The sequence below is a fragment of the Mycteria americana genome, chromosome 7 (assembly GCF_035582795.1).
Source record: "Mycteria americana isolate JAX WOST 10 ecotype Jacksonville Zoo and Gardens chromosome 7, USCA_MyAme_1.0, whole genome shotgun sequence".
In the NCBI taxonomy this organism is placed as follows: Eukaryota; Metazoa; Chordata; class Aves; order Ciconiiformes; family Ciconiidae; genus Mycteria; species Mycteria americana.
In genome coordinates, this window is record NC_134371.1 from 40154649 (window position 1) to 40179238 (window position 24590).

The window sequence follows — 24590 nt, forward strand, 5'->3', positions numbered from 1 at the left end:
GACCTCAGACCTGAGTGTTTCTGCAGGATGCCCATCGTGGCATTTCATCTCCAGTTCCCCTTTTGAACCAGATGCTTGACACGTGGCAGGAGCAGACACACTTGTAGAGGGAAGGATAAGTAAACGCTTCTTGATGGGCCCTCAAGGGGTACAAGCTAAGGATATTCAAGGCTTATTTAGACAGAATGCAAGGAGAACTTGCAAAGATCAGGTTAACGGCTCTTTCGAAACCAGGCCAGGGCTGTGAACTGGAAGTGAATCAAATCCAAGCCCCAGTCAGTTTTAGATGGCATCTTTCCTCAAAACTTACCTGACAATTTTACACACGCTTCTTCCTAGCTGCCAGTCACTAACATACTGTGCAAAGCAACTTAATGTTTTGTTCAGTTTAAATCCACACATTTCATACGTATATGAAATCTGGACATGTCTCTCTCTAATCTGGTTTCAAGGTTACCTGCATAAATATTACCTCTGCTGTATCTAGAATGTTTGTAGACTGCACTGGCCCCTAACTCATGCATCCAGAGCTATGTATTATGCAAATACTTTCCTTTTTCTTATATCCCAGGCTTGTTAGATCGAATCAAGCTGCACTCAACTCTTCATCTGTCCTTTACAGGTTGATCAAAGCACAGAATGCTGTTTTAAAAAGGAAATGCCATTCTGTTGTCTTAAAAAAACCTGCTGATAAGGATCCTGGTGTGATTCAAAATGACAGGATGAAATTATGAAGAGCCCGTGTCACCTCTACCTCCAGTTCAAAGCAAGGACAGTAGAAAGGAAAGAGGTTCATGTCATTGACTGTCTCCTTCTGGCCTGCCTTCTGCTGCACAAGTGTTCTATGAAAGACCATGTTCAGTATGGACAGCTGATATTGTGTGAATCATTTCCCATAGCGGTATAAAAGAAACTATTTCCAAATATTGCCTTGATTGATACTGATACATGTCACAGCCAGGAAAGCCAGGGAGCTCTAAAGAGAGGGAGAGAGGGCGGAGGACGGCATACAGCACAGCCAAATATATAAGATGGCACACAGCAGGGCACAAAATATTATCATGGGTCCTGCCACATCATCAGCCGTAAATATCTTCCTGCTGCTCATCCTAAACTGAAATATCCATCCTTCATTTCATCCCCAACTCCCTGATGGCTCTCACTCCCACTAGACGCCCATTGCTCACAGCCAGGTTCTGCTCTCAGTTCTCCCCTGATCTTGCAGAAAGTTCCCCGTGCCCGGAGGCAGCGCCGGGACTTTCCTTGGGGCACAGGGGTTCCTTAGCTGCAACTTTCAGTGATGCCTGACTCATTACGTAGCCACCTGCACACATGTAGCTTTCATGTTTTCTTTTATGCAAATGTCACCAGGCTCCGGAGGAGTTGTTTGCTGTCTAATCTCACACCCTCACTCATTACTTGCGCTGCCTTCTCTGAATTACAGGTTTGTCACTGTCTTTCTGAATGGAGTGTTTAATTTATGGGCGATGGCAGGGCTTTTTACCTTCCTTATTTTTCACTCAGCTCTGCCCGTGTAATCCCACAGTGCATCGCTCCTCACTGATGGCAAACGCCTCCATTATGTAAGAATAGGCAGAAACCTGCCCTTCCCTGCCTGCCCTGTTTCCTTTTCTGTATTTCTGCTTTCTAGGTCTCCTTACCCCATTACAACCTGTGGACTTGGTCTAGTTCTGTTGCTCCAGGTGTAACCGCTGCAGCCTCAATAAAAGTCAATTAGTCGCTCTGCTAAATCCTTGCCATTATTTCACTGTCCTTGTTAGCATTCTTCTTAATCTCATCCCATCTGCGAATATTACACACGCACAGCAATGTAAGATTTACTTCCGTGCTTCCAGCCCATTGAATTACTGAACACAGCACTGCGCTGCTGGCTGTACGAGAAGGGAACGGGCCAGCAACGAAGCCCGATAAAGGGCAGGCAACAGTATTTGTAAATATTTGACCCCAGAAAATGCTTCCCACCACTATGCGCTAACAGGATATTCGTGCCATTGGCAAATTAACCCAGGGCACAATTTTAGAAACCTGGAAGGTTGCTCCATACAACCCCTTGCTGGCTGCGGCGGGAACGCTGAACAAAAGCAAATGCCCTGTGTATCCTCCCCCGGAAACGGCCTCGGAGCGGCTCGGAGGGAGCCGTGCGGGGCACCACGGCCCAGCAGACGCCGCGAGGGCAGCGCTGGCCGCAGGAACCCCACATGGGCCCTCGGGGGGTGCTGGGGAAGGCGGACGGTCTCCCTCCCGGCCGCAGGGATGGCGCCTGGTCCCAGCTCCGCTCCCCAAAGAGAGCCGTGCTCGGGAACGCGCACCACCGCCGCCATGACAAGCTGTGCGGCGGCACCAGGCCGCGCTCCCCGCGGCCAGCGAGAGGAGCGGTGCCTCGCCCCCAGCATTGACAGCTGCCTCGCCCAATCAGAGCAGCGCCTGCTCGCGCTTTCCCCGCCCCTCGCTCTTCCTGTGGCTTCGCTACCAGCGCCGCGTCGATTGGCCGGTGTCGTCTCCCGGAAGCGCGGGCGCTCGTTTCCGGTTGTTGCTAGGCGACGCGATCCCCGGTAGCTTCCGGGTGGCGGGGTCTATTTCCGGGAGCGCGGCGGCGTTACCGGGGCAGGGGGGGTGGCGGTGGTACCATCATGAGCACTATGTTTGCCGACACCCTCCTCATCGTCTTCATCTCCGTGTGTACCGCGTTGCTGGCCGAGGGTGAGTGCCGGGCCGTCGCGGGGCGGGTTGTGGCGTCGCTCCCTCAGCGATCCGCGGGCCGGTGGGGCCTGTCCTGGCTGGGCGCTGACGGAGCGGGGAAGCCTTGGGGCCGGTCCTGGCCTGGTGGTGCCGTCCGCGGGAGGCATGGGGAGGGCTCGGGGGGGCTGGCAGGAGGCTGCTGCTCCTCGCCTGTGCCGCGTCGCTCCTGAGCGCTGGGAGGGAGCGATTTAAAGGGCGGGATTGGGGTCACTGGGGAGGGTGGGCGGAACGGAAGGGAGAGCGTGTGTCGGGGGGAAAGCAGGACAGTGAGGGTGTGAAACGAGGTTCAGTTACTCAGGGCCACCTGAGGCCTGGTGCTTGGGGGCCGGTATAGGCAGGGTGTAGGCACCCCGGAGGGCAGCAGTGAATAACTCAAACAAAACTGACCTCAGATGTGAAGTGGTGGGAATTGGGCTTGTTTGGTCTAGAAGGAGGAAGGCTATGGGAGGGTGGGCTAACGTTTTTCAGTGTGCCTGAAAGAGGACACTGGTGGCTTTCTGTAGCTCTTCTGGGAAGGATGTGAAGAAATGGCCTGAACTTGCAGTTATGTTGACTTAGATTGGTTGGTTGAAAAGGCTTTTTAAATGGTAGGGTGTTGAAATAGGTGCAGCTTTTTAAAGACAGGTTGGATAGATACCTTTTGGGTAGTCAAAGTCAGAGGCTGCTCCCTTTTCCTGGTGCTGAGCTGTATTCCAAAAATCTCCTTCGTACCAGAGCTGCAAGACACTGTCTTTGGGCATTCAAGGGCAGGGAGGGTCCCAGGTGGAATATGATACTTGCTTTCTAGGAGCCCTACTGCATTGCATTTGGGGTTAGACAGTGTACACACCTGTTGCCTTTCACAGCACAAAGCTTTGTTGACCTCAGAAGCATCTACAGGGTTCCTTTCTCTGCAGCTGGTGATCCCTGGGTCTCAGTAGCACAGTCCTGTTGTAACTTCTAAAGACATTTATTTTATAGGCACCATTGCTACATGGAACTTGAGAAGGGGATTTGAAGGAAAGTGATGATAATAGCTTTCTGGTGATTTGTGGTACCTTTGCCGTATTATAATGTGGTTTTGTAGATGTGATGTGTATTTTTTGCATATGCATTTGCTAACTTGTATCCCTGTTATTGCAAGAGGTCTCTACTTCTCTAGTTACTCGCTGAGTATTTTTCAGGTATAACTTGGGTGCTGGTATACCGAACAGACAAATACAAGAGATTAAAGGCTGAAGTGGAAAAACAGAGCAAGAAATGTAAGTACTCTTCACACATTAGAGAACGTGTCTTGCTGTTCTTGTTATATCATGCTTTAGCAGATGTCAAATTGAATAGAGTCTGTGCTCTGAGAAATTCCTGCTGTCTCTTTTGCTGAGGGAGAGAACTTTCTTCAGCTTGGATTTCATAGGAACCTAATTTTACAAGTTATGCAAATCTGTACTGAGGGCATTTATTTCTGTCCTTAATTCTTGTCTTTTGCTGGAGGGAAGGTTAGTACAAAGATCTGTTGCGTTGTCTGAATTCCCCCTCCTCTTAATGGAGGACAGGAGGGAGTAAGAGATCACTACTGGCATCTTTTTTTCTGAACAAGAGTAGCTAGTGTCTGTATATGAAGACTGCTTTAGATGCCTGAAACAAGTTCAAAGATGCAGTTTCTGCTTGTCAAGGGCAGTGGAGAATTTGAGATCTGTAGCAAGAAACAACTAGGGTTGAATAATGAATACCATGAGAGGAAACCATTATATGTAAAGATTAAAAGTGATGATTAATGGTGGGGGATGAGTAAAGACAAAGCCATGAAAGAAAGGTCTGAGCTATCAGCTCATATAACTGGAAACAGATAGAATTGATTAGGAAAAAAGTCCCAGGTCAATTCCATAGAGAGGAGATCTGAGAGGCCTGGGAGGGGTTTAACAAAGGACGAAGGGAGGAAGGGAAAAGGGAGCTGCGGGTGAGCACTCAGAAGATATGCATCGGATATTAAGAGGAATGGTAAACAGGAGGGTCTGACCATGGAGTGTTTCAAGGGACCTGTCTGTATCAGAAGCCAAGGAGCAGAGGAGAAATTCAGCTGACCTTTCAAACTCAACTGTGTGCACCCTACACAAGTTGCAGCAGTAAGAGACAGCATGCAACAACTGGGGCCAAACCTGAGCTGGTTTTACCTTAAAAATATTTCACCATGATGTCAGCACGCTCTGAGTGCGTGAGAGAACAATATTATCAAAGCATGCTCTTTCCAGCCTTCCCCTGGGCAAAATAAACTGAAGAGTTGAAGTATAGTCATGCTTGTGTCACAGCTCCTAAGTTACGGGCTTTTGCCATCACAGCAGTATCAGATGGGGATTGCGTCTCTGCCTGCCTCACTTTAATCCTGCTTGGCTGACAAAAATGTGTAGGGTAGAATCAGCCCCAGAAGAGCAAGTTAGAGAAGTAGTTGAAACCCAGCTGAAAACTTAATGTCCTAGTGTGTTTGTGCTGTGGAACTCTGAAAGCAGTTAGCAGGGCTTAATCTCTGGGGCTTAATGATTGCTGTAAGAGTTTAATGCTGTTTGTTTTTATAGCTCTCCTGGTATCTAGGCTATAATCTGTGAAGGGGAAAGATGTGAGGTTCATGTATCTCAATTAGTTTCTAACCTCCTTGTTTGATTTCCCCACACCCAACAAAAAAAACCTAAAACCAAATAAGGAGTCACTAAAAATTCAGCTTTGCCCCCCCCCCCCATGCTAAGGACAGCTGGCTGACCTGATGGTTTACAGACAACTTGCAAAGTAGACCACTTGAGCCACACCTTTCAACTGTTATCTAACACATCTGAAACAGGAAAAAACACATTTGAGATCTTTAAGCTCTCCCATGAGAGTCCTAGCAGTCCTTAGGATTTGCAAAAACAAATGGGCCAAGTAGCGTGCTTGAGCAGACATTGTTACTCAGTCCTTAGTTTTATCTCTTCCTATCCTCTCCTTTCTGTTGAGAGGCACAGCATTGTCTGAGACTGCTGTAGAGGTTATAGTAAGTGTTCTGGGGTAAATGTAGTGGTAAATTTGCAAGGCTGAAGGCTATCTGTAGAATTGCTTCTGTGTTGTGTCATGTATGTTCCCCAAGATAGGCTTGTGGGACTGCCTGACAGTTATTTGTTCTGCTCAAACCATAAGGGAAGTAGAGCTGAAGAGTTCCTCAGGGTTGGCATAAGGCTTAGTAGTGCTGTCTAGAGTGAAGCTGAGGTCTGGAGGAGCCCTCTTGTTAGGGCTGGGAACAATAAGTAGGCCTGAAAAGAATCAAAGTGTTCTCCAGTTGGGTTTAGAGTTGGGGGCCATGGGGTTATGTGGACTAGGGTTAGGATGGACTGATCAGGATCCCCCAGCTGGATTTGGCATAGGGAGGGTTATGGAGAGAGCATTCTGTGAGCACTGGCTGTGTTGTGTCATCTGGTGCCTCCCTTCAGCATTCCCTCTGAGCAGACTTCCCCCCCCCCCCCCCCCCCCCCCCCTTGTGCTAGCCTGCCCATCAGAAGTATGCTTGTTCTTTGGAAAAACAATTGTGTCTTACTACATTACCATGGACGAGATGATGTTTAGGTATCTTGTCTGGGCTAGTGTGGTTTTCCCAGTGGTTGTGACTGACTCCGCATATCAAAGGCATTTCAGAAGCCAACATTACAAAAGCTAGTGTGACTTTAAAGGCTGGCTCTTTCACCTGTGCTTTGAAATAAAGGCTAGATCTGTGCTCAGCTTGTACTTCCTATGGGAGAAGAGTCCTAATGCTCAGGTCTCTAAGCTGGTTCTGTGAACTAACAAGGAGCCAAGTCTATTTCTTGGTAGAGTAGATGTGGTACAGATACATAGAGTTTAGAGTAATAAAGAGTTGCTATCTGTTGTTAGACCATAGCCATGTTTTATCACCCTCAATTCTTGTACTCTTGTTATAGGTTTTATAATTAAAATGTCTCTTACTTTCTGGAAAAGTTCTTCTTGCTGTCAGCAGAAGGGTGTTTGCAGATGAGCAGCCCATTTACTGTGTTATAAGTTCACTATGCTGGCTTTGTGTTAGCCTTTTTTGCTGCAGTGGTAGTTGTTTGCAGATGCTTGGTGAGTGTCTGATTTGGGGTCTTGGTAACTTTGAGCTTAGGCTCCTACTTTAAAATATTGGAAATGCTTCAGTACTAATTAATTGAAGAATGGAGAGGCTCTGGCTGACTGCTTGGACAGCATTTCCCCTGAGAATGCCTGCCTGTGAAGAAGGGATGTACGAGAACACAGGCTTTCCTGTATTCTGCTTCCCACAGCAGATAATCGGGAACAGAGCTTGCCACAAAGCTCTTTTCATTACACTTGCTGAATCAAAAGTACTGTCTAGTACTAATGACAAATCAGCAAGGGTCATTTGAGCCAAAATTGTCCCCAGACCGCTCAGTTAACAATGTAATGGGCTCTTGACAAAGTTTGAAATTAACCCTTTAAATATTCTGATATCTCATTCAGGGTTTTGAACATTTTTTATTATTAAGTGTTTGGTGGAGTCAGCCTTGGTGGTTTAACTTGTTGATTCTGAATATGTTCTTAGTTATACCTAGCTTCCTTTTGTGCCCCTGTTCTCTAAAGGAATAAAATGTTTTGTTTGGTGTGTGGAAAAGGGGTGGTGGTATCCCTATGCAGAAATGATGGAATATCTTTCTTTTCACTTGGCAGTGGAAAAGAAGAAGGAAACAATAACTGAATCAGCAGGCCGACAGCAGAAAAAGAAAATAGGTAAGACTGGGAGAGGAGTGTGGTGCCCCAAGAATGAGGGAAGGTTGAGAAACTTATAGAAGTGATTACCTTTTCCTTCCTTTCAAAACTATTTATCTAAAGTGGTACTAGAGCTGATTCTTGGCTTGATGACTGGAATATGAACACTTTTGCCTTACTTTTCCAAGATGGGAGACATCTAGCCTCCTGATGGTTTTAGTCAAATGCAGAGAAGGGCAGAATCACTGCGATGAGCAGCACTTCTTGCTGAGCTGGTTGTCCTTCTCTCCGATTTGAGCCTTTATATCCATGACTTATTAACTTCTGTTGTCAAAGCTGTTTGCTGCAGTGCACTGTCAGCTTGCAATAGCTGTATGATCGTGAGTTTTGGATCTTTTTTTTTTTCTCATTTGAACACTTCAGAGCTGAAGGTGTTTGCATGTTAACTCTAACTATGCTTAGATTTATTTCAAGTTTGATTAAATTAGTTTTGCTCAATTTCAAGTACTGTTTTAGTTTTCCATTCTTTTTCATTGTCAGTAAGTGTAAGTCTTTCTGCGTAAAGGTGACTCTTTAAGTACTGAACTATGCAAGAACAATGTGGTAGATGTTTAATGGACATGAGCTTTAGAAAGTTCTGTTATCTGCAGGACTCTAAAACGTGCAGCAAAGCTCAGTTAAATGATTACAGAAATTGTGGCAGGAACATTTCTGAGAGCTCCTGGGAGTTGGTTTCCTCATTCCTCTGTAACACCAGGTAGCTGGATTAGTCATTTGATCTGTACAAAGCTTGGGAATAATTATAAACATATCTTCAAACAGTTTTCCCTAGGTGTAAAACCTGTTATCGCTAGACTCTTGAAGGGACAGGGGCCAAAATTCTTCTTGTGCATTTTCAGTTCTTAATCTTGAATAATCCATGCATGGGATGAATACTATTTGGTGGATAAAGCAACTTTTTAATCTTACATGCTGTTGTTACACATTCAAAAGTGACCATGTGTGGCAATGACTTTTTTGCAGGGCACCATCTAAGCTATGCTCCTAGCAGAGAGTATTTTACTCGTGCTTGGACTAAACTAATAAACAGTAGAATCTGAGGAATTCAGATTTTTTTTATACACTGAAATAATCTTGTTTTGCAAATGAAAAACAAAGCACAAAGGGACTAAGAACAGAACTTAGGAAATGACCACTGATTTTGTTTGCTGTGATGCTTGCTGGCCAAGCCTAAGATACTGAGACTTTTTTTTTTTTTGCAAGTGCTGCATAACTTCTGTCTCATTTGTTTTCAGGCAAAGCTGAATTCTTAGTGTTTCTGAAAAATTAGTCCCTAAATGTCAAGCTGGACATCCAGAAAATGACTCACAGCTGTTAACTGCTTTTGAAATCTCTGATCCCAGTAACTTACTGGATGTCAAATCATTCTGCAAGATGTAGCATTGTTGTAGCAGCAAATTTACTTGTGCTGGAGTTCCTTTAAATTCTACCATTCTAGTTTAAAAAACAAAAAAAAAAGAGCTGAGACTTTACAGATAAGTCATAGCCATGGTACAGACCTGCCTCAGTCACCATCTGTTTTGTGCACAGAATAAGACAGGAGGTATGTGTATGATATTACTTGGTTACGTAAGGGATGAATCATGCATGTGCACAAGGAGGTAGGGTGAAAGTTGCATGGGAAGGCTTAATTTGGTGTTTCTTACTTATCAAACACTTTATTTTTAAGTGTAAAGTGAACCAACTTCAGTCATCTTGTGTCTAAATCACCTTTCACACTGCTGGAACAGGACACCTTTAACATCATGGTGCAGCCTTCTGTCATTTCAGCTTAAGGAGCACGTTCATTAGCTTAAACTTTGCTACTGCTTTCTGCTTCCATGTGCCCCTAGAAGAAAAGACAGTGATGTTCCCAGGAGTCCACATGAGTGCTGGATAGACAGCAAAACAAAACCGAACAAAAAACAAAACAAAAAAACCCCAACGCTGGCAAATAAGATTGTTGCTGTATCCCTGTATCCTCGTGGTTTGTGTTCCAATGAGCAGAACAAGAAGATTTTGGACTCTAGGGTGCTGTTTGTTGACCTAGTCCTCTTTCTCTGTGCCTCTACCCAGCTGATAGCAAAGTACTTAAAGGCTGCTTATGTATGACTTGGGCAGGAGTAGGCCACTTATGTAAGGTGGTAGGACACCCAGAGTCTGTTTGTTTTGAATTTGTAGAAATGGGTGAGAAACAGGTCAGGTATATTGGGGGATCAGGGCTGTATTCTTTATCCCTATGTAACCTTTAGCCCATCTAAATAGATGGTTAGTTTTGTAGCACAGGGAAAAAACAAGTATTTGTGCCAAATGTGATTCCTAAAGAGCTGGCCTGTGGTTGCTGAAATGTCCCAGAACAAAACTCTCCACCTGGGCCAGGAAGCAGGTGTCTGGAAAGCTCCTGCCAGAGTGGATAGTTTGTAGTTAGGAGCAATTGAAAATTGCATTGAGAATCCTAAGAAATTGGATAGGGGTGTTGCTATTGCTTTTCATAACGCTTACTGCGAATCCCTGTATTTAGCAGGGGCTTGAAAGATAACTTGAGCTTCTGTGCTGTGGGCCTCTTGTACTGAAACTTAAGCAGGGATCCACTGCACAACTCACACGCTGGATAGCCCTTGACAGTCCTTCTGCACCCCCCCTCTCTTTGCTCACATTGTTCACTGGATGTTTCTTCATCATCCACATCCTTACTTCAGCTAGGTGTTGCTTCTAAGCCTTGGCTGCCCCTCTGGATCCTCAGTCTGAGAGGAGCATAGTGGACAAGGGACAATGGGGATGTGGGACAAGAAAGGTTACAGGTGGTGGATAATGCTCAAGCAGAGCAGTCCTCCAATGAGGGGCATGGAAAATGCCCTCTCAGAAAACTGTGCATCTTTGAAGTTTGTGGTGACTTAAGGACAGACTAAATTTCCAAACTAGTATTTTAAAGTATACTCTGCGAAGCATAGCAATACACACATTACTGAAATTCATGTAGAAAGTATCTTTCCTCTTTGGAGAATCTTTTAGGTGTAACAAGGGTCCAAAAGTCATTACTAAGACCAGCAGGATGTTAGCCTTGCTGAGGTGCAGCTCCTGGCTCTGTGTACGGTTTCGGAGTCCCTTCTGACACCTCCAAAATTAAATCTTTTCTTATATAATGTATTTATAATGGTGAGCCTGGTGTGCAGAAAATTGAGACTGCTGTCTTTTGGAAGTGTGATATAAAGGCACTGTCTGTTTTCTGGCCACACTGTTCATGCTACTGTGTTAGTTGGTTGAGTTAGCAAATTTGACATTATATGCATTTCTTTCAGAAGTGCTGAATGTGTGATTCTAGCCTCCTCTTCTTTTGTGCCTGCTTTGCTGCATGTTGCTGTGATGGAGAAGCAGTTGGCTATGTACAGTTTTTCACTTTCTACTGTCTGACATAGAGAGCTGGAGTTGGTTTTGGAAGTGTTATTTGTTTGGAGAGCCAAGAAGGTTAAGTCTTCCTGGAAATGAAAACACTCTGGTCTCTAGGTTGGTATAACTGATTATGACTGTTGTTGTTTTTCTCTTTCCAGAGAGACAAGAAGAGAAACTGAAGAATAACAACAGAGACTTGTCAATGGTAAGAAAACTAAAGCCAGTTCCCAACTGCTGAAGATTTCAGTCAGCTTTCCAACAGAAAGACTTTGTTCAATTGGCAGACATAGCGGCTTTTCCTCCTGAAAGGTCCTTCTGGACTGTCTCTAATAGCTACAGATTTTAGTATGAGCCACAGAGTTCTCCAGCAGTTACTGCCTCATCTCATGCCCAGCCTTAGCTATTTTCATCTTTGTAAGACTCCATGATATTTTCAAAGTACAATTAATTTGTCTGACTTCCTCTTGTAAGTCCTGTCTTCATAATGATCCCTGGCTGATTGGTTGTATAGGCTTAAGGAAAAAAAAAAAACCCAACCTGTGGAAGGTAACAGGACAGTTCTTGAGCATTCCCCCCCCCCCCCCCCCCGAAGCAGCTCTTCACATCAGTGGTCTACTCTGTGGCTGCCTTTGTACCCAGCTGTTGACCAAACTACTCTTTGGGAGTTTTCCACTCACGTTTACAATCCCTCTGGCCTTCTGGATCATCTTTTTTCCTTCTAGATTCCAGTGATGCTGTACAAAGCCTGTTCTTAAGGATGTGAGTCCATAATCCCTCAGTGTAGGCCTGTTTTAGCTCTGACCTTTCTGTTTGCAGGTTCGGATGAAATCCATGTTTGCCATTGGCTTCTGCTTCACTGCCTTGATGGGAATGTTTAACTCCATGTAAGTATCAACTTTCTGGATTTTTCTTAAACTTTCACGACGAATATATTCGCCACCTTCCCTCTATCACATGAAGTGTTACAGTGACAGAGTCCATCCAAGAACCATAACTAATCTGTATAAAATGGATCAATATTTCATAAGAAGATGCGGCTGTTTGGTCGCCACATGCATGTTCTGCTCAAGAGGGAACACTGCATGCTGAATGCAATCGAATTGAACAAATTGCATTCAATCTAGACAACTCTAACACTAACATCTTTTCTGCTTGGGAACATCTTCTGCCCTGGTTTCGGCTGGGATAGAGTTAATTTTCTTCCTAGTAGCTGGTATAGTGCTGTGTTTTGGATTTAGGATGAGAATAATGTTGATAACACACTGATGTTTTAGTTGTTGCTAAGTAATGTTTACACTAGTCAAGGACTTTTCAGGGTCCCATGCTCTGCCAGGTGCACAAGAAGCTGGGAGGGGGCACAGCCAAGATAGTTGATTCAGACTGGCCAAAGGGCTATTCCATGCCATATGATGTCATGCTCAGTATATAAACTGGGGGGAGTTGGCCGGGGGGGTAGTGATCATTGCTCGGGGACTGGCTGGGCATTGGTCAGCGGGTGGTGAGCGGTTGTATCACTTGTTTGTTTTTTCCTGGGTTTTGTTCCTCTCTTGCTCTCTTGTTGTTTTCCTTCTCATTACAATTTATTTTTTTGTTCCAATTAAACTGTTCTTATCTCAACCCACGAGTTTTCTTACTTTTGCTCTTGTGATTCTCTCCCCCATCCCACCAGGAGGGGGGAGGGTGAGCGAGTGGCTGTGTGGTACTTAATTGCCGGCTGGAGCTAAACCACAACATCTTCATAAGGGCAAGTTTGGTAGATGTCAGGCAAGCAGCTACAGTCTTCAGCTTCTTTGGCTTTGCTATAATAGTGTGACCAAAGAATGCTCTTGCAAGCAAAACTGGGTCAGCTCCCTTGCCCTTAGAAATGAGCTGTAATTGCAGAGTTCGTTGTTGCCTTACTTAAGGTGATCAAGAGTCAAGATACTAACAGGTCCAGGCATGGGCTCTAATCTTCCTGTGCATTAAAAATTACTTGGCATAGGTCTAGTTTTTAAAAAAAGGCCAAAAAAAGCCCAACCTGGTTTGCATGGTTATAGACAGCTTTGTTTCAGACATGCAAAACTGAAAGACTGTGCTTGACTTCTAAAACTTGATTCAGTCCTGAAGTGTGAACTGCCAATTGGCTGTTAAATCTGAAGACAACATGAATATCGTTAGTATAACCTTTGGGAGGCTGCTTAATATCTGGGCAATATACTTGTCCTGCAAATAGGAATTGATGTTCTTGGGCACCAAAATGTTTGGCCTCTGTGCTGGCAGTCCCCAGGATACAGTCAATTGCTATTTTACTGCAGATCTGTGGGTGGATATATTGCAAACAGGGGGTAACATAATAACAGAAGTGCCACTCTGTGGACTCTTTATTTATTCAGCTTAGTCAGACTTCAGCATCTAGCATTCTCTGGAATGCTGTGCAATGGAGCAGAGGAACACAGCACTACAGGACTTTAAAATTTGGGTACAGTCTTGAGTCATTGATGTCTCATTTCACTGCAGCCCTGAGCAGGGATGGAGGTGCATTGTGAGTCATGTGCCCAGCAACATAGCATCTGTGGGGGAATTCGTAGTGCTGCACCTGAGGCCTTCAAGTGCTTGCCTAGCTACTTGGGTGCAATACAAACACCACCACTACCCCTGCCCCTGAAACAGGCTGACAAACAAACTAAAAAAACCCCACCCTACTCTTCCCACTTGCCTAGAGTGGGAAGAGGCAGTTCAGAGTATGCCATGACTGACAAGTGTTACAGGACTGTAAGTTCATTAAGAGCTTTAGGAAGGAATTTATTTTGGTTAAATCCTGTGTTGCTCCTCCTTCTGTGGATATTAACCAAAAAAATCAGTTATTGGTTTCTTCTCCTTTAAGACCACTTGTCTTGCTCTTCTTTAGAGGATTCCTGCCCACAGAGACCATGCTATAAGCCACAGAGTTGACATGAAGCTTTTGGCATATCTTCCCTTTAACTGTCTCTTTAGAGGGAACCTGAACAGCAGGAGTATCCAGAGAGCCCACTGACTTTTTGAATTGAAAGAGCTTTCTTGCCTAATAGTTGAGGTGATTGAATTAAAATCTAAAGATTTGGCTGTCTTGCCTTTGGGGCTAGGTAGTTAAATTTTTGCTCCTGGTCTCATACAAGGTAGCTAGTGCATTTGTATCTGAATGGCAGCTTGGGTGGGTTGTACTTGTACTGTTTGAAGCTGACAGAATGGTTTGATGGAGCTGGCTCTCATTTATGTACTATCATTCTCTTGACATAGCATAAAGAGCAGCTGCTTGTCTCGGGGGGAGAATGCTTTAGTTATGAATTCAGGGGGCTCTTAGGCTCCCTCTGGGAAGCTGCTACTGCCAGGTCATCCATGGAGGTGCTGTGGGTGTGGTATGAAAAGGAGGAAAAGGGTGGCTGACACCTGCAATGGCTATAGTCTTATTTGCTTGCCTTTCCTGTTCTTGAATGAGTTCATTGCTCTGGGGGACAAAAGGAGCAGGAATTGCATGGAAGTAGCATGATGTGCCACCCTTTGGACAAGTACTGTGCAGACGCTGCTACTCTGGCTGGGCACCTCACCTTTGCCAGCTTAGCCAAAATGGAAATTACTGTGAAGACTGTCTGTCTTAGAGTGTCAGTAGTACTGGGGCAGCAGGGTGGACCATGCTGGAAGGATATGCAAGTATTAAGAAGGCTGGTTTAAACCCAAAGAGCAGAATGCTGTGCTGAAGATAAGCAGCTGAATGACTGTTGTGGCTTAAAAGGTATGCTAGGGCAGTGAGATCTGTAGTGGTGGTGGCCTCCAAGCAGATGAGGTTTCCCCTGGGAGAGGAATTAGCTTCTGTGTCTCAATTTTCTCTTATCAGAAACTTTTTAATGCAATCAATTCTCTGCCTTACTTTGAGTTGTGCATTTCAGTACCCCTTCATGGTAACTATGAAAACCTGCTGGAATTAAAAGCGGGTACCTCAGGGTGCTACTGCTGAAGTACTTGTCACTCTCACAGCAGGAATAACACAGAATTTTAAGCCATTGGGGGATGTTACAGGGAGATAAACATCCGTTCCTAGCTCTTTTGCCAAACTGCCTGTGAGATGTAAACAAAGTTGGTGTGTGTTTGAGCTGTAGCTGTGTGAATGCATCTCCACAGGAAAGAAGGCTCATTTAGGATCTCTTGAAACAAGAAACACCTGTTACAAAATCAGCACATGCAAGGAAAATAACATCCAGATATGCACATGCTGATGAGGCATCATACACGCTTACTTCAAAAGATTGGGTTGACTGTCTGGGTTGGGAGAAACCTTTGCAAACTGGCTAGAATTTACGCTCTGCCTGATGCCCTGGAATGTGGACCTGGAGGAGTTCCAGGAGCAGGACAGGCTGCTTGGAATACGTGGTATCATCCTGCCTCTGCACTGCTGTCTTCAGAGCTAATGCAGAGAAGACTGTTGGTATTAAAAAGCATTCTGTTGGTGGCTTTCTTATGATCCTTCTTGTGCTAAGAAGTATAGCTGCTCTAGGAGAGGAAAAGGTATCTTTGGTTTATGCTCTGCTTAAAAAATGCTCTTTTGCTTAAAGCAAAGAGTCCATCTTCTTGCATTAACTACAATACAGCGGGGTGATAGTCATCCATCTTTTATTCAAGTGCTGACTGTGTTCTGGAAAGTAATCTTCTAAATTTGAATTTTAAATAAAATGCACCAGTAAACTGCAAAACACCAACCAAGACTTTATGAACCAACACTTTGTCTAGCTGCTCACTTAAATCACTATGAAACACTTTGGCTCTGACTATGGCAAAACTGTTATTGAGGAAAGCCTACTTACCGTGTGGATGATTGGGTGTGGAGGGCTTTGAGAGAGGTGTATTTAGCCTCCTTGGTGTAGTGTATATAGAGGTGGGCTGGAGAAGGCGGTATGGCTTTTTAGCCTTCCATGTGGGCTTATCTGCTCTGGTGGCCTGTTGAACATGCTCACTTGTACTTTCTATAGCTGAAGACTCTTTTACTGTCCCCAGTTGTGATCCAGTGCTCTCTTTCCCAGATTTGATGGCCGAGTGGTAGCAAAGCTTCCGTTTATCCCCCTCTCGTACATCCAAGGTCTCTCCCACCGCAACCTTCTGGGTGAGGATTACACTGATTGCTCCTTCATCTTCCTCTACATTCTCTGCACAATGTCAATCAGACAGGTGAGTACATTGCTGTGTCTCTTGCATGCCTGGAGCAGGGAAAGTACATATCCATCCATAAAGAGGAGTCTACTACTGCTGTCCAGTTTGACATGTACTACTTCTGATCTGTTTGTGGTTTCTGTGTTTGCCTACATTCCTATGCTTCACATTCAAAGGAATTCTAGGTTGGGATCATAAAAACAGCCACTATCCTGGACTAGTCTGGAAGACTTGACTGGAGACTTGCACCAAGGGGCTAGGACAGAGTTGGCAGAAAGGGGTTCCTTCCTTGTGTGCCTATGTCTGATAACTTTGTGGATTGCCGTACCAAGCAATTGTATCCATCAGAAGCCAATCTAAGTACTGCTTCTTCGTAATTACGACTTTTACAGTAATATGAGAAAAGAGAAGTGTAGCATCTTCAGAGGAGACTTTCTTGGTGGCTTGAGGTTCTATAAAGGTTCAACCAGTCCATAAATTTGCTAGAAAAGTGAGGAAAGAGTTAAACCTGTTCTTCTGGGTTTGTCCTTCCTGTTTTTGCTGACTGCCTGATTTTTTTTTTCAGAATCTTAAGAACTTCACCTTTGTCAAGTCTCTCCCAGTGTTAGGGATGTGACACAGAAAGGGGGTCTGGTATGATAAGCCAAGAATAGGCTACACATAGCTCTCCAGCAAAGCTGGTTAGTCTCACCTTTTGAAAAGAGAAGCATCAGTGAGGATAAGGGAAGTGCCTGTTCAGGAAGGTTCACTAGCAGCTTAAGTGGCAGAATGACTGGTGAGGACAAGTGGGCCTTCTCAGTGCAACCAGAAGTCGTCTTTGTTTTCCAAGTTTCCCTGGTGAGTGCTGGGGATAAGCTGACTCTGGGGGCTGGATGAATGCTGGTGCAACTAGCTGCTCTTCTGTATTTATATTTCCTTTTTCTTTGATTCACTTCCTGAATTCTTTCTGCTTTTCTCCTTGACCGACTTGTTGCTTTTCCTCAGGGGGTGCCAAGGGACTTAGAAAGACTTAGCAGATCAGCAAAGGGAAGTGACATGTTATGCCAGCTGCTATCAGAAGTTTGGATGAGCTTGATGCAGCAGCTTAACAGAGAGTTCCTTTAGTCACAGAGTGCATGCTAGTGAATCGAATTCTCCATAGCCCTCTGTATTGGGTGCTTGTGTTGAAACGGATCTGTGTCTGGTCCTATGCAAAAGCAGATAATGAATTGGAGAATAATTTATGTTGAAAGCGTCACCTGGAGGTAATCTGGCCCACCCCTCACTCCAAGCAGGGCCAGCTTCAGAGTACCAAAGGCCAGGGACTTCCTCATTCTGTTTGCTGCAAGACAAATCTTGTTTCGCTTCCCAGTAACTGGAGCAGTGTTTGCTGCTTTGAAAGAAATGAGACCATTTTAGCTCTTAGGATCATCTTCCTGGATTCCTGTGATGCTGTGGTCTGATGCTGTTCTTTCAGGCAATCTTGTCTGGTGCTGTTCTATGTTACCTGTTACATGGAAAGTCCCTTCTTTCCAATGTTGCAGACTATTATATGAAACTAGCACTGTCAGCAAGATTTTTCTGCACCCATTGGGCAACTCCCTTGCTGAAAAATCCCCTATGGATTTTTTCTTTGTCCAAAAATATAATTCCTGTGGTTAGTTCTAGTCCTGGGCATTTCCTGATGTTTCCTGTTGTGAAATCAGTAGATGGCATGAACTGAGTGGTGGTCCGGTCTGGTTCTGGGCAGAAATGCTGAGCTGTTTGCAGTGGGTTGGGCTTTCAAGAGATTCTGGAAAAAAAATTGCTCTTGTTCTTGAGAGTTCATGCTGATGGCCCTGTGGAGGATGGAAGTTATTTATTGCTTTGGAGAAGGGTGGTTTTGCTCTGAAGTGTTAGATTGCAGTCTTCATAGTGCTGCCTTATTTACATGATTGTGGTTAACTATACCTGCAGTTCTCCAGCTGTTAGGCAGCTCAGTTTCTTTCTCCTTGCTATGTGGAGGGAAGGGCAGAGATCAGCCACATTAGTCTGTGCAAAAGCTAGGAAGTGAAGCTGTGATTGCTGGTATCCTGCTCTTGGCTTTATTACTATTTGAAAGAACTGATAACAGCATTAGGAAGAGGACTTTAAAGGGCTGTGAGAGGCCAGGGGAGCGGGGAAGAAAGTAATTAAGGGCTTAAAATGGTGCCAAATGCTTGCTTTCATAGAATCATTTAGGTTGGAAAAGACCCTTAAGATTTTCAAGTCCAACCATTAACCTACCACTGCCAAGTCCACCACTAAACCATGTCCCTAAGCACCACATCTACATATCTCTTAAATACCTCCAGGGATGGTCCCTCAACCACTTCCCTGGGCAGCCTGTTCCAATGCTTGACAATCCTTTCAGCAAAGAAATTTTTCCTAATATCCAATCTAAACCTCACCTGGTGCAACTTGAGGCCATTTCCTCTTGTCCTATCGCTTGTTACTTGAGAGAAGAGACCAACACCCACCTTGCTACAACCTCCTTTCAGGTAGTTGTAGAGAGCAATAAGGTCTCCCCTGAGCCTCCTTTTCTCCAGGCTAAACAACCCCAGTTCCCTCAGCCGCTCCTCGTCAGACTTGTGCTCTAGACCCTTCACCAGCTTCCTTGCCCTTCTTTGGACACACTCCAGCACCTCAATGTCTCTCTTGTAGTGAGGGGCCCAAAACTGAACACAGTATTCAAGGTGTGGCCTCACCAGTGCCGAGTACAGAGGGACAATCACTTCTCTGGTCCTGCTGGCTATTTCTCATACAAGCCAGGATGCCATTGGCCTTCTTGGCCACCTGGGCACACTGCTGGCTCATTCAGTCAGCTGTTGACCAATACCCCCAGGTCCTTTTCTGCCAGGCAGCTTTCCAGGCACTCTTCCCCAAGCCTGTAGCGTTGCATGGGGTTGTTGTGACTCAAGTGCAGGACCTGGCATGTAGCCTTGTTGAACCTCACACAATTGGCCTTGGCCCATTGATCCAGCCTGTCCAGGGCCCTCTGTAGAGCCTTCCTACCCTCAAGCAGATCAACACTCCTGCCCAACTTGGTGTTGTCTGCAAACTTAACTGAGGGTGCACTCAATCACCTCGTCAAGATTGTTGATAAAGATATTAAACAGAACTGGCTGCAGTGCTGAGCCCTGGGGAACACCACTTGTGATCGGCTGCCAGCTAGATTTAACTCCATTCACCACAACTCTTTGGGCCTGGCCATCTAGCCACTTTTTTACTCAGCAAAGCATATGCCCGTCCAAGCCATGAACAGCCAGTTTCTTGAGGAAAATGCTATGGGTATGCTTTCGGTGCTTTTGATGATCTCAGAGGTAGAAGCTTTGTGACCCTTTGTGTTTTACTGTGTGCAAAAGGGGAAGTCTCGCCAGGTCAGCTTCCAAACAGCTGTTAGCCCAAGGGAGGAGAACTGATGTGGGAGTTGGTGTCTAGCTTGATGCTGCTGACACAAGAGGAGAAGGAGCAGAGGTGTACCAAAGTCAGGGAACAGGTTTTGAACAAATTAAGGAAACCATACATCCCTCAGCCTTCCCTTAAATCCTGGAGCTGCCTGCGAAGGGATCAAAGCAGGGAAGAGGGACATCCCTATGGAGCTCAGAAGTAGAACAACTCTGGTGTGTGTGAAAAATGTGACCTGGAGGGAAATACAGGGGAGTACATGAGTGGGGAGACTAACTGGATGGTGGTTAAACTGACATTAGTGGGATAGGCAGTAGCAGCATCAGGCAGTCTCTTCATGTGGTCCTCAGGCATGTGAGGGTGATAAACTCTTCAAACACAGACTGGGAAGCTTGCTGCCTGTGACCTGGCCAGCATCTCCCAAAATAGTCAGCTCACAGTGAGTAACTTCCTTTGCGCTGTTCCCAGCTCTCCCTGGCACGTAAATCCTGTCCCCTAGTTCCTCCTGCCTTCCTGTTTGGAGAGAGGAGGGTTGCTGGGAGAGGCCTTCCTAGGGTCCTTGAGCTGTTGGGTTTCAGCTGGGAAAGTCTGCTGCTGGGCTGGGCGGGAGGCATAATGTCAGGGTTACATCCTCTGTCCCTGCTCCTGTTTCTGAGCTCCCAGCCTTCACCTGTGCTGTTTGTGAAGAGGAATATGCTGCTGTTCCTGAGGCATTTGCTGGTCTTCATTTCCTTTTCACACATGCCTGAACTGTAGATTAGGCTGCTTCTCTCTGAAATGTGTTCCCAGTGGGAAAGGGAGCCAACAATTATCCCTATTGCCAGGAGTGCACTTTCCCACATGGCCTGATCTTGGGGCAGGGAGCCACTTGCCGTCTTGTCTTTGAGGCCCCTTCTGGGTTTGAAGACAAAAGCAGAAGCAGCTCCTGTCCTTCCTGCAGTCATTTGAGGAAAGTTCAGAAGAGCTCAGATGAGGAATTTGGATCCTTAAGTCTTAGTCTTCCCTCCCTGCTCCCGAAGGTGGTGGTCTTGTTTGTGTTGGAAGTAGACTCTGCAGGCTTTCTCATGCAACATGGTGCACAGTAGACGGGACAGGTTTCTGCTGGACCATGCCCCAGCCCTGGTGTTTCCAGCTATGTAGAGTTCAGGATTGCTGTCCAGCAAAACTTGCTTTGCAGCTAGTGCAGGAGGCTAGCTGCCTTCCCCAGCAAGGAGGGGACTACTATGGAAGGATAATGCTGGAGAGTGACTGTAGTCTTGAATCCACATACAGACAGGCTGTCATCTCTCTTCCTCTTGAAACTGTTCAAGCAGATGGAGTGAACTTTAGCCCCACAGTTCTCCTCTGTCTTGATACTTAAAGGAACAGGGAGGAGGCAGTGCGCACTTCCTGGCTTCCATGGATGCTCTGCGAGGATCTCTACTTTGCTCCACGGGTGAGCCAGTACAAAGCTGGTAGGATTCTGGTCCTGCCTGTCGCTGACTCTGCAGCACCCTCTGGTGTTGCTGAATCTGTCCCTTAGCTGCTTTTGTTTTCTCCTTTCTGTCCATCTCTTGACTAAGGAAGCTTTGAGAAGAGGAACCACATGAAGGAGCCTCCTACAGTGAAATGCTCTCATATATATATTCAGTTGCTGAATATCAACTGGTGGCTGATATATGTAGGCCACAGACTAAACCTGACGCAATTCCTTTTCAAGTGTTCCCCTCCTTTTACTTTGTGTGTAGGCTGAAACCTTTGTTTCCGTAGTCTCCACCTGGAATGATTCCTGATTGTTTTTTTTAAATTAAATTTATCTACTGTAGAATTATGAAGCTCTGTCTGCCTTTTTTTTGTTGTTTGTTTGTTCTCCTTCCATGATTAAAAAGTTCAAGAACTCTATGACCTTGCTGTCTGACCTGTCCTGACAGTTATTTTGGAGAGGACACTCAGGTTTGAAGAGAATACTCCTTCTTCCTTCTGTTGTCTCCATAGCCAGGACTCAGCTGGTGACATGAGGAGGACACAGTTGTCTTCTTCTTTCCCTTGTGTTGGATGTCCCTGTTTTGCCAGCATTGTATGAGCAGCATCTTGAGTTATTTACAGTGAAGGATGAAACTGAAAGAGCTGGTAGCTCTTTGTAGTTTCACTGTTGCAAAATTTAAAAGGAATTTCACAAAAATCAAGAAAAACATCAAATTTAAATAGTCTGCTGTGAATTTTTAGCTAATGCCTGGCTCTGCTTCTTAATTCTTTCCTTGTTTGTTGTTTTCCACTGAAACACCCTGCTCAGATGCAGATGAGGTCATCTCAATAATCAGTTTTTGGGTTTTGCTACGTATGTCCTGTTATACTGCATGTCTCCACCGAACCATTGTTCTGTCTGCATCAGTAGCATTCATGTTAATTCTGTGCCTAAGCTCCTGACTTGAACTTGGCACGCACTCTGGGTCAGCAACGTGGCAACCAAATTCCAGCTGCATTAGGAGAGAGCCTTCCTTGCCAGCTTGCAGACCCTCAGGCTGTGATGGCTGCCATCAACAGTGGTTTTTGGAACTTGTGAAAACCAAGGGCTGCTTTGGTTTTGCCTGTGAGCAGAGGTTAGGAACCTGCTCCTGTGTGTGCACTGCAGTTAAATTGCAAAGGTAACTATTACAGGTTGATTTTAAATGAACCCATGTGCAAAGATGGTAAAGTATCTGCCAGCTGACTGTGGTGTGTAGCTGGAGGTGGAAAAGAACCTTCAACCCAAATGTGGATTTAATGATCAGAAGGCTTTTGCTGAGGTGGGGGAGAGTGGCCCAGCTCTAACTGTAGCCATTGTGGATGGTTGTCTGGCTCTGTGCTAAGTTTTTTTGAATGTATAGGGATAGAGATCTAAAGTAGATCTCTCAATATAAAGTAGCCAGATTGGTAAGGCTATATGATGAGAACCTGAATCTGTTGAAACTAGTGGGAAGGTTGTACTTGTAAGCAGAGTTGGGATTTCTTCCTCTTTGTCTCCCTCGTCATGGTCTGACACTATCCTGCTCTTCTGTTCTTGTTTTTGCAGAACATCCAGAAGATGCTTGGTCTTGCTCCTTCCCGGGCTGCCACCAAGCAAGCAGGGGGCTTCCTTGGCCCGCCGCCTCAGGCAGGGAAGTTCTCCTAAAGCACAGTTACAGCCTTTGTGGAAGGTCTGACCAGTGCACAAGACTGCCTTTGGGAGGTAACAAGATGGGATTCTGCACCAGGCTTCACATGTCCAAAAACAGCCTATGCAGTATTGGCCACAGTCTTGGAAACATCTTCCATTTGGAGTATTCTACCAGCAGTTGGTTGCTCATCAAACCAAGAGAGTTCTCAGAAGATAACTTGACCTTTTGTTTCTGGTGTTTCTGAGAAATAAATGGCATGGGCATGTTTATTTAGATGTCTCTTAATTGTGCTGTAGGACAAGTAGAAATACATTGATGTAGTGCAGTTGATTTAGTTTACAGCATGGAAATCAAGTCAGATGAAAAGAGTGAGATCTGCAAAGTAGACAACTTGGAAAATTCAGGACGATCATGCTGTGAAGTGACTCTCTTGTCTTAGCCAGACTGGCTATAGTCCTGTGTAGCAGGGAGCTGGGCGAGTAGGTGTGCTTAGTTCTCCCTTTTGCAAAACTTCCAGCGTGGAGGGTGAGGCTTTTCGTTGGCTCAGGTGACTGCAGGCACCGGAACCTGCCCCTGTGCCAGGCTGCTGTTGGAGATTGCAAGTGTTTCTGGATGTACTGTCAGCCTGTGTCTTCCTGGCAGGGTACAGCCCCACAGAGATTTTTGTGGCATTATGCAGCTTCTGTAAAAGTTGCTTGCTTAGGCAGAATCTGCTCAATTACAGAAACAAGCCTGGCCTTCAAACTTGAGTAAACTGTTAAATTATGTCAATACCATCCATTGCTACTGAACCCTTTATTGCCCGAGTGGTTATGACAGCAGCATTTTTGTTCATGCTCCTTGGTTTACTGCTAAACGGACTGATGATCAGTATGCATCTTAAAAGGCTTCCTTCTTAGGCCAGGAAACTCTCTACACTGTCTTCTGCTTCACCAAATAACTATCTGGATCGGTCTTGTTGGCTGGAACCTGCTCACCTTGTTTAAAAGGGGTGAATAAACCTTGCTGCCACTCTCAAGTTATGCTGAGAGTTTTCCTGAAGCAGGCAGTACCCGTAGGGGCTATTGATTTCTTGCTTCTGTGACCAGAGATTTATCTATGCGGTACCTCTTACTGGGAGTTTTTGACTAGATGCATGGCAAGGGGATAAATCTGAAACACCTTATGGCAGTGTGGAGTGTGTGCAATACCATATTAATTACTAAATATTGGATTAATTCTCACTAATAAGTATGGGGCACTTTTTTATTAGGATTATTTAAAGATAAAACCTGTGGAACCTCTATTCAATGCTCAGCCTCTCAAAAATGAGTATTTGGCAGGTAAAGGAAAGCATCTACTGTATATTGATGCTGCCTGGCTCTAAAGCTGCATTTTTATTATTATTTATTATTATTATTATTATTATTATTTACTGTTGTGTCTGTTGTAGCTACAACCTTCCACAGGGAGCAGCCCTGGTTGTGTATCACTTGTGTAGCCTCTCTTAGTTCCAAGGGCCTGATCCCACAGCAAAGCCAGAAACATCCCAGCCTGTTACCTCCATGGGTCAGCTTTGTTGAAGTAGTTTATTCTGCAGCATATGGTTGTCAGATCAAACACATCCAACTAAGATAAACAAATCTGATCAAGCATAATGACAAACTGCACCTTAATGGCTTCGGAAGTGTTATGTGCAGTACAGTAACCTTCCCTGCTGCTGTCAAAAACTGTGTCCTCAGCAAATCTGCACACATTGCATCACACCACTCTGTCACCTGGGGAGGGAAGTGTTTGCACATCCAAAGATTATCTGAAAATTATTGATCTGCTATATTCTGCTTGCTTTCTGCTGTCATTTGTTTGATATAGTAGTTCCCTGGGGCTTGTTAATAATTATAATGAACTGAGGAGAATGGCTTTCCTAACCTCAGCCACTAAAAGGTCTGAATTCTAAAAATCTACAAAATGGAATGAAAAATGAGAAACAACTTTATGACCACAGGAGGACTCTGGTTTTGAGGAAGAAAG

At 45.1% G+C, this 24590-nt stretch overlaps 1 protein-coding gene across 1 annotated transcript; it reads left to right on the plus strand.

The window, feature by feature from the left end:
- Nucleotides 1–2574: 2574 nt before the first annotated feature.
- On the plus strand, nucleotides 2575–22849 carry TMCO1 (transmembrane and coiled-coil domains 1). Its single transcript, XM_075507997.1, has 7 exons — nucleotides 2575–2721; nucleotides 3924–4001; nucleotides 7435–7494; nucleotides 11061–11107; nucleotides 11719–11786; nucleotides 15933–16077; nucleotides 22496–22849. Exons 1-7 carry the CDS (start codon nucleotides 2652–2654, stop codon nucleotides 22592–22594), a joined length of 567 nt encoding a protein of 188 aa, XP_075364112.1. The 5' UTR covers nucleotides 2575–2651; the 3' UTR covers nucleotides 22595–22849.
- The last annotated feature ends 1741 nt before the right edge of the window (nucleotides 22850–24590 follow it).

What these genes read in the sequence shown, in the direction of transcription:
- TMCO1 (XM_075507997.1), top strand. Translation starts at nt 2,652, where the DNA reads ATGAGCACTATGTTTGCCGACACCCTCCTCATCGTCTTCATCTCCGTG. An exon ending in TACCGCGTTGCTGGCCGAGG is followed by an intron (nt 2,722 to 3,923) that starts GTGAGTGCCGGG and finishes AGTATTTTTCAG; the next exon opens with GTATAACTTGGGTGCTGGTA. An exon ending in ACAGCAGAAAAAGAAAATAG is followed by an intron (nt 7,495 to 11,060) that starts GTAAGACTGGGA and finishes TTCTCTTTCCAG; the next exon opens with AGAGACAAGAAGAGAAACTG.